General features: G+C 29.5%; 1 protein-coding gene across 2 annotated transcripts; it reads right to left on the reverse strand.

The window, feature by feature from the left end:
* Nucleotides 1-5,883: 5,883 nt before the first annotated feature.
* LOC113846851 (glycosyltransferase BC10) lies at nucleotides 5,884-9,829 on the reverse strand. Of its 2 annotated transcripts, none has more exons than XM_027475544.1 (3): nucleotides 9,585-9,829; nucleotides 8,711-9,423; nucleotides 5,884-6,759 (listed from the first exon to the last, which is right to left on the reverse strand). In XM_027475544.1, exons 2-3 carry the CDS (start codon nucleotides 9,212-9,214, stop codon nucleotides 6,118-6,120), a joined length of 1,146 nt encoding a protein of 381 aa, XP_027331345.1. In that variant the 5' UTR covers nucleotides 9,215-9,423; nucleotides 9,585-9,829; the 3' UTR covers nucleotides 5,884-6,117. The 2 variants fall into 2 exon arrangements, with proteins under 2 accessions (XP_027331345.1, XP_027331346.1); XM_027475545.1 differs by having other exon boundaries at nucleotides 5,948-6,595; nucleotides 6,677-6,759; nucleotides 8,711-9,829.
* Between the last annotated feature and the right edge of the window lie 5,183 nt (nucleotides 9,830-15,012).

Below are 15,012 nucleotides of genomic sequence, written 5' to 3' on the forward strand. Positions count from 1 at the left end.
TAATTAATCTAATTTTATAAAATTACGATGAATGATTTTGTTTTTAAATTTTACAACTCTTATTTACTAACTATTATTTTTTTAAAAATAATTACATTATTTATTTCTATAATTAGCCTATTAAATAAATTCTTATGACAACTTTGTGATTGTTATATTAATTCTTTATTATAATTTTAAAATTTATTTTGTCTTCCAACTTTTACAATTTTTATTATATAAAAATTTGTGTATTTATTTTGTGACTAATTTTAAAAAATTTACCTATTTACTCTTTTCAATAACAATTACTATTTCTATTACATTTATATTTATTATTTTACAATTATTTTCTCACAACCGTTTACCCGTATTATTTTATTTTCTTAATATAGTAACAAACAACTTCTAATTATAAATCATATATTAATATAATTTATTATTATTAATTTATCTATTAGTTAGCATTTAACAACTTATATAATTATTTTATAATTGCAATTTTACAATTATAATAAATAAATATTATTTCAATTACACTAATTTAAATAAAAAAAACTTTATTATACCAAATTTATTATTATGTTCCTTATTTATTATTCAAATTAATCTAATTTTATAAAATTATGATGACTAATTTGTTTTAAAATTTCACAACTCTTATTTACTGACTGTTCTTTAAAAAAAATTTAATTTCATTATTTATTCTTATAATTAACCTATTATATAAATTCGCATGATAACTTTGTGATTATTATATTAATTTTTTATTATAATATTAATATTTATTTGATCAAATTATAATAATTATTTTGTCTTTCAAATTTTACAATTCTTATTATATAATAAATTGTATATTTTTTATGATTAATTTTACAAAATTAACCGATTTACTCTTAATAACAATTATTATTTCTACCATATTTGATATTTATTATTTTACAAATATTTTCTCACAACCGTATATGCATATCATTTTATTTTTTTAATCTACTAACAATCAACTCTTAATTCTAAAACATATATTTATAGAATTTTACTATTATTAATTTACTTATTAATTAGCATTTTACAATTATTATGTTCCTAATTTATTATTCTAATTAATCTAATTTTAATTATGATGACTAATTTTGTTTTCAAATTTCATAACTCTTATTTACTAACTATTATTTTTAAAATTTTCTAATATCATTATTTATTTTAAATTTCAAATTAAAATTTTATAATTGCAATAAATAAATACTATTTCAATTACTCTAATTTTAAAACAATACATACTTCAAACATTTCAAATTGTAAATAATAAAAACTCACAATATATCATTTCTAATTAAAAATAATACATACCTATCCCAAATATTCTAATTTATAAATACAATAAAACATAATATATATTATTAACTTCTGTTAAACTTAGAACCAACTCCTCTTGGTATTCTTCCTCGCAAAATTCGTCAAATCGATGGCCCCCCATTTTTTGAAAAAACATTATAAAACAAAAACAAAATAAAAATATACTTCAATTAAATTTAATAAAATAATTCTTTCTGGCTTTCACAATGTCGTTAATAGCAAATTCAATAACCAAAACGTGTTATAGAGTGAGTCATTGGGAGAATGAAATTTTTTGTTTTTATCCGACAGCAATTCAGATTTAGATCTTCTATAGTTTTGACAAGATCTGTAACATGTAGTTTAAATTTACTTAAGTGAAATAAAATTTGACAAAAAGTTATTTTTGTTTAACTTAAAAAAATTTGCTTAAACAAATTTAGTAAAAAAATAATTTTTGTTTAGAAAAAAATTGCAAAAAATTTTAAAATTCCATCTTCTTCCTTTTTAAATAGTAGAAACTCTGAGAAATCTTTATTTTTCATCAATACCTGACTAGTTATCAAAGACCTTTACATATATCATTTCATGAAATATTTCAAATGTATTGTCTAGTGTACTATTTATTCTAAGCATAGATGAGTTAGAACCATTTAGAATTGAGTTAAATTATTGAGAATGATGATAAATATTATAGAAATGATGACTTTAAGAAATTGGTTAAGAAATAGTTACAATATTATATGTTCTGAAACTCTTAAATTTTGGTGACATGACTATAAAGTGTGACTACATGATCTTACACAAAAGTTTCTTAAATTTTATGTAATTTAGAGAAGAAAAAGATAAAAATTTAAAATTTTTTACAATTTTAACTGAAAGTGAATTTGTTTTACTTAAGCAAAAATTACTTTTTTTATCAAATTTGCTTAAACAAATTCTTTTCGCTTAAATGAATTTAAATTATAAAGTGCATTTTCACATAAACTGTAAAAGATCTGGATCCCAACAATTCAGGCAAAAAATGAAGACAAAGTGAAAAAACAAAATAAATAAAAAAAACAAAAGAAGTTGGACCTGCATAAACTGATCAAAGTAAGTGCTCATATAAGAGTCATCTCTAACACGACTAACACTTCCAAATCTTGTAGACACATGCGTTAGTCAACCAAAGTATCAGTAATGTTATGGATGATACTTATTTAAAAGAAAAGTTTTGCCATGTATAAAGTTTTACCTTAAAAAAAATATTTTATAGAGAGTTATTCTAAGTTCCTCCCTTGCTTTGTAAAAGTAATAGAATTATAAAAGTAAAGTTGTTTTATAAGTAAATTTCAAAAGGATTAAGACTGTTGATTAGATTGTGTGTTAAATCGATGGTTAGGATTGAAATCGAAAAAGTAAAAATTCAGATGAATAACCTGATTTTGTTGTTAGTCATGAAGGGTAAAAAAGTAAATAGGAAGCTTATATATACCTAGGCTATTGAGGAATGAGTAATACATGTTTTTTTATTTCTAAGGTAGATGTTTCTTCCAAGCATGGGAGTGTTAACATTGATTATGGCATCTCAGAAAATTAACCATCGACCTTATTTATCTTGTCATATTTATTGTATATCATCGAAGAAGATGAAATATCATTCAGAGAAGATGAAAATTGAAGAAAGAATAGTATAAATAATATTGATAGACTCGTAGTTTGTATCTTTGTATGACATGTAACTCCCTATGTTGTTTTCGTTCTGATTGTGATGATAAATGATTACAACGAAGCAACATGAGGCAAATGATACAACATAAGAAACAATGTTGTATGTTGTTAATTGTACGTCGATTTTAACCCAAAACTGTTGTAGAAAGTGTTAACATATTTATAAAACACACTTTTTACATCGGTGTGGTTAAATAACGTATGTAGAAAGAAGCGAAAATTAACATTTAGTCTTATGAGTCAGTTTTGAGAATGACTGATGTAGAAATTAAAAATTGAAAACATAAAATGTTGTTTATACATTGGATGTCTCAGAGAATTGCAGAAGAAATATATATAAAAACAAGTAGATAGACTGCTTATTATCCTCACATCAGAGTAACTCGTTGGAGCTAAATGGATACTGACAACAAAAGGAACATAGCATCTCTCGTATACATCACCATAATCTAATAATTCATGTGGACAATTTTATTTCATCAACCATCAATTTTGCAAGTGAAGTAAAATGAGATTAGAACAAACTAAACACGTTAGTATTACTCCATGAAATGCTACTTGGAAAAATGATTATTTTAACAATAAACTTAGCTTAAAACACAAAGTTTAAACAACATAATGAACAAATGAACCCACCTGAAAAACGTGGAATTAGCTTCTATAGCAACGACTTTGGCCAAATATGATTTACTTGTTCTAGGACTGTAGAACAAAGAAGCTCTCCAAGGTCGTTGTTTACTTGAAACGAAACACAATGAAAAACATTCAATAGAGATAAGACAACACTCCTTCAATTGTTTAACCGAACAAATGAAACGCACTAGTGAAAAACTAAGAAAATTTCACAGGTAAGATAACTGCTTCCTACAATGCTTGTTTTGCACTCTCCAACCCAGTGATGTTCCACTTCACATTCGAAATTTTTCAAATAAACACTCAACACTATCTACATTGACTTTGTGACCAACCGCTACTAAATCTATGCTTTCTTATTTTTCAAACTTCTACATCAATCATTACCACCACCACATGTGGAACTTATGTTTTTTTAAATATAGCTCACCATTTTCTACATTAGTTTTGTAAGTAACGGATGTTCAAATTTATTTTTTCCAATCGTCAGTTTTAACATCTGATTTTCAATAAACCCTATGTACATATATATGACCTATATATATCCAAATTTTTTAAGTTGAATCTTCGTTGAATCTTCACAACTTGACGTTGTTGTTCTCCTTAACCTTATTTTATTTCACCAGTTATACCACAGAGTTGTATAAACTAGCTTTTTCACTTTTCAATTTAAGATAAAGAGTTCTACAATTTGCTAATCCTTTATGACTTTAAATTGAATGAGAAAAAAAATGATGAAAAAAAATGAAAACAGCAACACGTAACACAAAATATGAAAAGAACAAAATGACGAACACCAACAACAAGAAGAGAAACAAAAATACAAAGAAGGAATAAAAACATAAAATTATCAATGTATCTTTTTATAAATTTAACTTGAATAATTAGTATCCTGTAATTCATTCTTAACTATTCAATTAAAATTAACAGTTCATAATATATGTTACCTTCTACATAAATTTTCTTTTCCTTACTTGTTGCAAAAGAAGGAAGGATATTAGAATCTACCTTTTATAAAACTCTTATTTTAGTAAATTTTAAAATTTATCCAAATTAATCAAATTACACAACATGACAACAATCATCACTGCAGTAAAATCAATAACACCACTTCCATCGCCATGTGTCACAACAGGAGTGGCGCTCTTCCACCCTATGTTTCCCGGGTGTATGTGCCAACAAAAAACAAAAAAAAAAAAGAGAACCACCTTTTGTGTAGAACACTCAACTTTGGTATATTTATATCCTCTAACTCTCACAGAAGTCTTAGAAGGTGGAAATCTCATGGCTAGTAAGAACATAAGGCTAAAAAACAATGTGAAAGCGATGTCAAAACTGAGTTGCTACCAAAATTGGTGGAAAACGTGGGAAAGAAAAAAACGTGTACTCTAACAAATTTGTAGTATATTTTATTTTTAAAAACAGAAAACTGTTTTTAAAACACTAATCAAACATGCCCTAAGTGTGCAGTAGTCTCTCAAGTTCAAATTATCTCCAAAATTATTATTATTATTATGGCTTGAGACAAAAAATCAATAAAAAAACTTGTCATTCAAACTATAGTTTTCGAAAACTTGTCATTTAAACTGTTTTTACATTTTTTAATGATTATTTACTGTTAAAATAATCATTTTTTTTGTTTTATATTTAGCTAGTCTTTCTTTGTTGTTTTAAAGTTTGAATAGTAAACTAAAGCAGGTAGATGGTAAAGTGGGATAATCACATTGTTAAAGCGTCAAATTCGTAGGCCTATGTCCACCACAAATAGGCGAGCCTATAGTCCTTTTTATTTGCATCTCAATTGCTATATTATACTACAAAATATGCATAAAAAAATCACCGTCCTCAGTAGTTAAAGGGGTAATTGAGAAATCTTAATCAATTACTTAACAAAGAAATAAAAAATTCAGCCCCTCTTTTTGTTCTGAGAATATTTTTTGTGCCTTATTGTTTCTCATATTCCTGTTTTTAACTGAGCCAAGTAGTATTATATGAAATATGCAACAAACTTCAACTAATGAAATAGACTTTATTGTTGTTTGTTATCAATCTCATATTCTTGTCACATTAAGAACTTAACTTTATTATTGTTTGTTTGTTATTATTTCCCCATATTCTTGTCAATTAAAGACAAAAATTATAGCCGCTGTTGCTTCACAAATCACAGTTTATCAAAATTTCCGCCCTGTAAACATAAAAATCAAGAAACTAAAAAGAGATAAAAGCAAAGTTCCAAACAATTAATATTAAACAAAAGTATGATCAAATACGTCTCCTTTGTACATTCAAAAATGACTCAACAGTATATATGAAGTGAGGTCACTCTACCATGCACCTAGCACTCTCCAATATCATCATGTCATGGCATATAATGAATTTTGCTAGTATCTAAAGACTTTATTTCTACACCTATATTTTCCCTTAGTTGCCATGACTCAACACAAGTGAAAGTATTTGTCAAAAGTCCAACACCTTTGAATCCACCATATGTAACAAAGGTTCCAAAGTACTAGGAGCAAATTTTCTGGCAAAAAGAAAACAAACCGAAGAGTTTCGATTGTTGTATACGCATTTGTGACCTCCACGAAGCCTATTGAAAAACTCCTCTGTAACATCTGTTCTTCCAAAGGTTGCTGGGTGAGCTCCACCCCTAGACCAGTCCACCCATGTTATGCTTCTATTTGCCAACACATTCCCTGCTTGAATGGTAAGCATGGTGGGGAAATAGTGTTCGTCGACGTAACAAGCCGGTCTACAATATTGTTCAAATTTTGGATAAAATGTAGTGTCTTCAACTATGTTGATGGCGAGCTTTCGATTTATTTCAAACCATTGAGAGCCCTTGCGCCACTTTGTAATATTGACCAGAGGGGCCATGTTCTCATTATAGCGTCCTCTTCCGAATGGACCGGGATCATCAAATGCACCCATGAAGCTGTATTTGGATTTCATTATGTAATGGTAGACAACACTGAACTTGTAGATAGGAATGCATGATTCAGACAGCAGAATAAACCACTCATTGGAGATATCAAGCAATGCATTAGCAAGGAGTCTTCTTTCGGCATCACACATGCTCATCTTTCCCCACTCAGAAACCTGCTCAAGAAAGACCAAAAGTCCATCATCAGAACCGTGCATAGTGAAATTACTGCACACAAATTTTCATATTTACAAGAAAACTATATTAAATTGGAAACCATACAGGCTTTCATGTATTTTTGAAGTTTGGATGAAAAATTCAATGCTAAGAAAATTGTAACATAGGTTAAGCAAAAATAAGTGACACAGAATAATCTGAAGTTCTGAACTTTAAAATGAACCAATTTGATGGAGTGAATCTCATAAAGTACAAATCCTACATAAGCTGTATTTGAAATATACATATATGATATGAAAGAGCATGTGCAATATGAATGAATGAATCCTTATGCGACCCATGTTAACACCCTTGTAAAAGTAATGGATCCAATCACTACTGGTCTTCACAAGGCATGTGTAAACATTGCTTCATACTCCTTTGACACAAAACCATCCTGCATAAATTTACAACCTTTCCTTTGGACATCTCACTTTCTTAAGGAGACACACAGTCACAGACTCAAATGACTCAGGCTCTAAAAATATTAAGAAAAATTTACTGGCTATGCTATCCTACCTGTTTGCAAATTGTATTTCACTAACTCTCAAGGAAACAAAGCAATTTTTAATGGTTTACAGCATATTGGGAAATCAAAATAATTTGTCATTCATATTTGCTGAAGGCTTTTCCGCAATTGATTTTTGTAATCACCCTCTAAGCTCTAAGCTGTACCCCAAGTCAGTGAGTTCCCCAAATCTTATGTCAGTTGTCGTGTATTGCAGTGGTCGCCAAAGCAATGTGGAAGCTAGATTTAGAGAGTCAGTTAAACAAGACATTGCGGATATTTTATGCCTTTTTAGAGATATAAAACTAATTTTAATCCTTCATCTAACAATTTAATCTTTTGGGAGAGTTAATCATTATTATACTATTGGAGCCCCCATGACAAAGTTTTAGAGTTAGATTCTTTCTATGCCTATTCTGCATAATTAAGTGGAATTTCAGAATAAGATATTGTGTCTTTACCTACTAGCTTAAGCTTTTAGAAAAGTTGGCCCCTGAAAAACCCTACCTAAAATCATACATGATGATAGCCTATTAAACAAACTTTCCCATCTTCCTGTACAATCGTAAATAGGTGCAGGTTTCAGACCATCCAATAGGACAATATATTAACCCCAGCTACAGACCTCTCTAAAGAATTAGAAAAGAAAATAATGAATTAAATAATTGCCAATTACTGTCATACCTCTGCCAGGAAGCTCAACCCCCTGGGCTATCTTTTTATTTTAAATCTTTCTTCCAAACTTATGGTTTTCACAAACTTTTACATAAGATTAGCAGACATAATGATTTTTTGTGAACTGACAATTCTGAACTTGTAACAAGGTATAGATAACTAGGCACCATACTTACTGGTTTCTAAGCGCACACTCATCTTCAAGATTAATGCATACTCTGAGTCATCACTACTTCTAAACACACTCTAACAAACAGCATGATTATATTCTTTGTATAATTAGAACTCTTCTAATTGCATTCACATTGAGAGATTACTGAACTTCTTGGTTGAAGCCTGTTCGGGACCTAAATTCACAACATGATAAATTGCATACCCTTATCAGCTTCTTTCTAATTTCCTAACTAAATCTATCAGCCAGATGCACTAATCAAGTACCACATAAGAAACTCGTCTGGAGAGAATTTAGGAAGACATATAACTATATTCAAACGTGTAGATCCCACTAATAGCGATGACTAAATTCTCATCAAAACCTTAAAATGAGGTCAAACAAGTCCCTAAAAAATGACATAAAATTTGTGAACATCTTCCTGTCATAAAAGAATGATGTAAAACAACTAAGCATTAGCAACTTCAAATCAAAGGGGTGTCTACAAGAAAAAAACAATGAGCAAATCAAGTTTCATTCATAAACAGATAATAACATTAGACGGATATGGCCATACCTGGCTAGGGATTTGCCTGTTATAAAAGACGGATGAAGGAGGAAATTGAGCTTGAAAGGAGGGCAGTGAATGAATATAAATGGAATAAAGCTTCTCATGCCCCTTGAGAAACCTCTCCCAGAGGGGTGCCAAAGGCAATGGTCCCTTAGTGAGGAACATGAATGCAATTTTGGGAACTCTAGGAAAAGGGTATTTCTTGATCCGAGGAACAAAGGAAGCTTTCCACAGCAGTTCTTTATCACTCATATTATGGATCAAGGTCGAAGGTGGCTTAATCCATTTATCCAAACCACTTGGTTCCTCATAACATGGCTGAAAACTTGAGCTCACTGTAGTGACCACACTCTCAATTCCAAAATGCTTAACAGTGTATATGCTAATGACAGAGAACACCACACAGAGAGCAAGAAACAACACAAGTAGCCGCAGTGGTCTTAGAGGCAAGCCTTTGGATTGGTTGCTTCTTTCCTTTCCTTCTTCAAGGGCCACAACCCTTGATTGCATCTTGCTCACAAATTAAAACCAAAAAATTTAAACAAATAAACTAAATAAAATTAAAAATCTTCTAAGGTAACCACCCTCTACTATGACTCGTGGTCATATAAGATCCAATCTCGAATGCAAATGAAGTCAACACCACCGAATATAAAGGTGAGAAATTTATCATATGGGCATCAAAATTTCAGAAAATTTTGTGCCACAACAGAATCAACCTGAGCACATAGAACAACCACCGTGGATCTAATAAGAGCACATCAACTTTCGAACATGTGATGTTGGAAATAACAATATTATGGCACATGGGTCTTAACAAAAACTGAGACTTTCCAAAGAACAGAAACAAAAGGTGGGATTTTTACTTTTTTGATCTTACCAAAGTACTAGTTGGTGCGAAATCAGTGGCATAAGGTGTGAATAATCAAAACTCAGAAGAAGAAAAAGGGTATGAAATTGAGTTGTAGACATAAGATAATTGATGAGTGAATCTGGATTTGTTGTTATGCACACGGGCAGCGGCTAAGAACGTTGTATGTTCCTACGACTTCTCGTATTGAGAGTTTGCACTTCGTCATGATGTGTGTGTGAGGAATAAGGATACCGAATCTTGAAGAGGGTCTCTATTTTTCTACTTTTTTGTGCCGTGTAATGTAACATTGATATTCAATAGCATTTATTCAGTATTCACTGTTCACAATCAAAGTGTATTTACAGTTTTGCATGAAAAGTTGATTATCAGTGGTCTGATTTTGTACCTTTCCTTGTTCGGTTATTCTTTCCTTTGTAACAAGGTAGGAATAATCAATAATGTTTTGAAAATGTTAAAGTAATTATTCATGATTTTCTTTTTTAGAAAATATTAACCTAATTCTTAAAGTCAAAATAAAATAATTAATAATAATAAAATTTTATTAAAAATATTTATTATATTTTTATATTTCTAGCATAATAATTTTTTTATTATTAATTTTTAAAGATTGAGTTTCAAAATTATTTTTTTAAGGAGGATGATTATAAGTTATTATTATTATTATTTGTAGCTAGACATAGATTTTTATTTTATTTGTTTCAAAATATTTCATATTTAAGATTATTGTAGAAAATATTTTATTAATTCATTCTTACTTAAGACAATTTAATTTTTCATATTATTTTAAATTTTCTAACAATATTCATTCTCTCTTCATTAAATGTAAGAATAAATAACGTTAGGATTGAATGGTTTATCTAACAACAAAGCTTTGGTAAAACAATATAGCTTAATTTTAGTGCTATTTTGATAACCTACATAAGAGTAACGATTGTTATTTTTATTAAAAAAAATTCATAAATATTCATAGTAATAACGCAAAGTTTTTTCATACGAACGCATGAAAACCTAAAAATAAATAAATAATATTTTATTAATTAATCAAAATGAAAAACAATTAAATAATTTTTTTAATCAATGCAATATTGTAAAAGATAAAAAAGATATATATAAAATTATAAATTCAATGTTAATTAATATGTTAATAGTATTAAATGTTATAATTTTCTATAAAAATTTACCTTATATAAATTGTTATTCTGTCCAATATTAGATAGATTAATTTTTTTAAAATAAAATAGAAACTCAAAAAAGGCACGTAGGAAGGAATAACTTTTTATACGATACTTTTCTTTCCTACAAATGACTTTTTAATCTCTCAAGAGAGAGCTAGATATTATAAGAACTTAAGAAGAGCTAGAAGGATAAAAAATATTTTTATACAAAAATATTGTCAACAATGGAATTTTAGTTTCCTGTGTTTCAACCAAAATCAATAATTCGTATTTGTAAAATCAAAGAGATTGAGTTCACCATCTGGATCAAATATTTTGTTTTTGTCACGGTAAACAAAAACAAAAGGATTTCGTTTCTTTGGTTTGCTGAGGGATCATATAGTGTGTAACGCCCACCCTTCTCATAAATGTTGGTTTTGTCGTGTGTCATTTGTATAAACTAGGGACGGCATAAAAAAAACCCAAAAAATAAAAGGCTTAAATGTTCGGCATATAATTGCACAAACTATACTGCTATATGTTGTGTAGCAGCCATAAAGGTCAGTCTTCAATAAAGGACAACTAGATAGCAGTGCTGCAACAAACAGGTTTTTTTATTTTAAATTAAAAATATATTACAGTTTAATAATTAAAGTTTTTCTTAATATTTTAATAATTTTTTTGTAATGAGAAAGTTGAAAAACAAAGCAACAAAAAGATAACTAAAACAAGAAAATAAAACTCGAATCCTAAAATAGATAGTGCCTATTATGTCTGCAGAAGGGTTAATAACTAAATGAGACATTGAGTTCAAATATAAAAGTAAGTCTTTCTGTATTAGCACACATATTTTCTTGTTGAAGTATATGTTTAAAATGAACAGTCCAATTCAAAGACAAAAGGTTCTGAATTAGTTGAATTAAAGGAGAGCACGAATGATATTCATTAACCCCCTTCGTGATCATATGCACAACAAGAGTTGAGTTTGATTCACAAAGAACATGTTGGTAACCATCATTCCTTCTCTTGCTAAGCCCATAGTAAATGGCAAAGAGTTATGCTCTTAGGTTGGTAGTCAAGTCACAAGCATTATAAAAAGCTATAATGAAATTTCTAGCATAGTCTCTAATATAACAATTTCCACCAAGTAGTCCAACACTTGTCTTAGAAGACAAAAGCATTTCTACTCTTCCAAATTATCCAGCATACACTGCGAATATGGTTCTCGTAGCGTTGTTTATGTTGTTCACAAGTCAATCCACACAAGATGCAATGTAAAAATTTGAGCCACAATCCATTTGAAGGAATTTCCACACTTGTCGAGAGTGTTGGTGGTCACGAAGTAAGTGTAAGATCATCTTTTTGTCCATGCATGCACCTGATACAAGAAGAAACAATAGGTAAGTGTCTAAAGACACAAAAATCGTTAGTTGGAAGGCTACCATGGAAGGTAAGCAAAAAAAATGTTTTATCTTTCCTAGAATTTGTAGCTTCCAGACCCAAGACCAATTTCCAAAAGGAGTGGCAGGCAAAGGATTCTTGTTAATAAGCCATTTTAAAGCAGCAGTAGTAAACATTCCATCTCCTAGAGGACCCTAAATAATCATATCCTTCATGCTAATCTCTCAAAATGCCACATTCCATCTTGAAAAATATTGCACACTCTCAAGTGATGTCTTGTATGTTCACATAAGATACAACATGATAAAGATAGTCATCGGCGAGCCATTTGTCATACCACAAAGAAATATCACCCCTCCTTAGATGTTATTGGAATCCTGAGTGAAGGTGTAGAATCCCATGTATAAGATGCTTCCGCAAGTGTAGAGGGTTGAAATATAAACTCCCCTTAACGTAGCAACTTAGATTCTAGCATTTGAACCCAGAGCTTTTGCTTCTCACGCAAAAATCCCATACGTGCTTCCATAAGAGAGATATATTAACTTGTCTGGCAGGGCGAATATTAAGTCCCCCTTGCATCTTCGGTTGAAAGATGGTTTCCCGGTCTACCCAATGAGAATGATTACCTCCTCAAATGAAACGACATATGATAGAATCAATTTGATCACAAACGCACTCTCGTATCCAAAGATTCTGCATGGTATAAATGAACATGGATGTAAGAACAAATTAGGCCATGGTCACTCTTCATGCTCTATTCAAGAGTTTCAATTTCCATCCTGCTAATCTAGAATTGATCTTGTCAAATAAATAATTAAAGTTATTATTTCTTGTTCTGTCTGTGAGCATAGGAAAGCTAAGATATTCACCAATCTGTCTAGTATGCTAGAAGAGAGAAATAGAGGCAAATTTCTGTATCTTCACATTAGAGATGTTATTGAAGGTCATAAATCTTGACTTTGGAGATTAGCTTTAAGGCCAAATGTTTTGCAGAAGGTAGCCAAGACCTTTTTTACCAACTTAATTTGAAATAATTTTGCTTCACTTAACAACATGAAATCATAAAAAAAAAAGATGAGATATACTAAGTCCATTCCTATCCACTTTGATAGAAACTAGAAATGTTCATTTACTTTCTATTGTATAAGAAGAGAGAGCTTTTTCATACATAAAATAAAAAAATAAGGAGACATGAAATCACCTTGTCTTAACCCTCTTGTAGGTGCAAGAGACTCAAACTTTTCACTATTCCACTTGAGGATCAAAGTTGTTGAGGTGGAATAATTGTGATAAGAGAACAATTTGAGAGAGAAAGTCAAAGTCAACTACCATAAGTTTGAGGAAATTTTAGTCAATTATCGCATAAGCTTTTTCAAAATGAATTGTAAAATAACATTTTTTTAAAATTAAAATATTATCAGACATACCTCTTTTGAGAATAAAACTATTCTAAAGAGAATTAATGATTTTATTTAGATGGAGTCAAATTTTATTTACCAAAATTTTGAAGATAGTCTTGAACAAGACATTGCATAAACTAATGGGTCAAAAGTCTTTAAAGGATAGAAGAGAATCAATCCTTGAAATAGGAACAATGAGTATTTTTGCTAGATCTAAAGGAGTTAGAAATAAAGACCATTGATACTATCTCCCACACATCCTTTTTAACAACATTCCAAAAATTCTTGTGAAAAATTGGATACAAGTCATCCACTTCAGGAGATTTATATGAGCTCATAAAGAAAATGACGATTTTAACATTCTTTATAAAAATAAGCTAAATCAAGGATATAGAGATCATGGCCTACTTAAAAAATATAAATAAGTTGTAAACACGCTGGTTGAAAAAAATAAAAAACAATTGAAATAAAATTTTTTAAAAAATTAAATAACTAAATATCCTTAATAATAATGTCAGAAATTTTGTTTCTTCTTCTCCTTCTGATTGTCTATGTATGAAAGAGTTTGATATTTTTATTTTCAAACTTATTCTATTACTTTTTTTACTTTTGGTACTATAGAATTTTTTTATATTAAATAGTTGGTTATATAATACTTAAAACTTTTTTTAAGGACAATTAGATTTGAATATAAAAAATTATTAAGTTATTTATGAATTCTCGTTATTTAATAATATTTTAAGAATATTACCAAACATTTTTTTATTGAAATTGGTTGATTCTACTTGAATCTTATGAAGTTTATGGAAAACATTTCCAAAGTAGAATTCCAAGTATGATTAACTAAATTAAGATAGTTCGAATGAGAGAGCCAAACAGTCTAAAAATAAAAGATTGAACTCTCTTGCTTCTAAACTTCAAACAATTGAGCAATAAAGGATTGTGATCTGAATTATGCATACGGAACACTTCCAAAAGAGCGTGAAAAAACAAAACCCGCCACTCAAAGTCAGCCGTGCATCTATTGAGCTTTTTACGAACATGGTCACCAGATTGAACCTTCTTCCTACAAGCAAACTAGCCACCACCTGTATCCAAATCCATAACTCCATAAGCAGACATTATATTAGTCAATAAGAGACTTTTGTTAGAACTAAAATTGCCACCAGAATCTTCGGAGGAGTTCAAGATTTCGTTAAAATCACCCAACAATAGCCATGGTCTTGAAATTTGGTTCCCCAAGTTGCTCAAGTGGTCCTAGAGAAATTTGCATTTGAAAGAGTTAGGGAAGCATAAATAGTTGAGCAGTGTCAAATAACATTTTTTTTTAATGGAGAAACAGATAGCTTGCTAACAAGAGTTAATAGGAGTAATTGTTATATCAGTAACACATAAGATAACCCAATTTATATCTAAATTTTGTCCCAGAAAACAATCTCGTATATACAACCTTAACAACATGCGCAGAACGCATATTTC

Source organism: Abrus precatorius, unplaced genomic scaffold (genome assembly GCF_003935025.1).
Source record: "Abrus precatorius isolate BTA unplaced genomic scaffold, Abrus_2018 Scaffold8, whole genome shotgun sequence".
Classification (NCBI taxonomy): Eukaryota; Viridiplantae; Streptophyta; class Magnoliopsida; order Fabales; family Fabaceae; genus Abrus; species Abrus precatorius.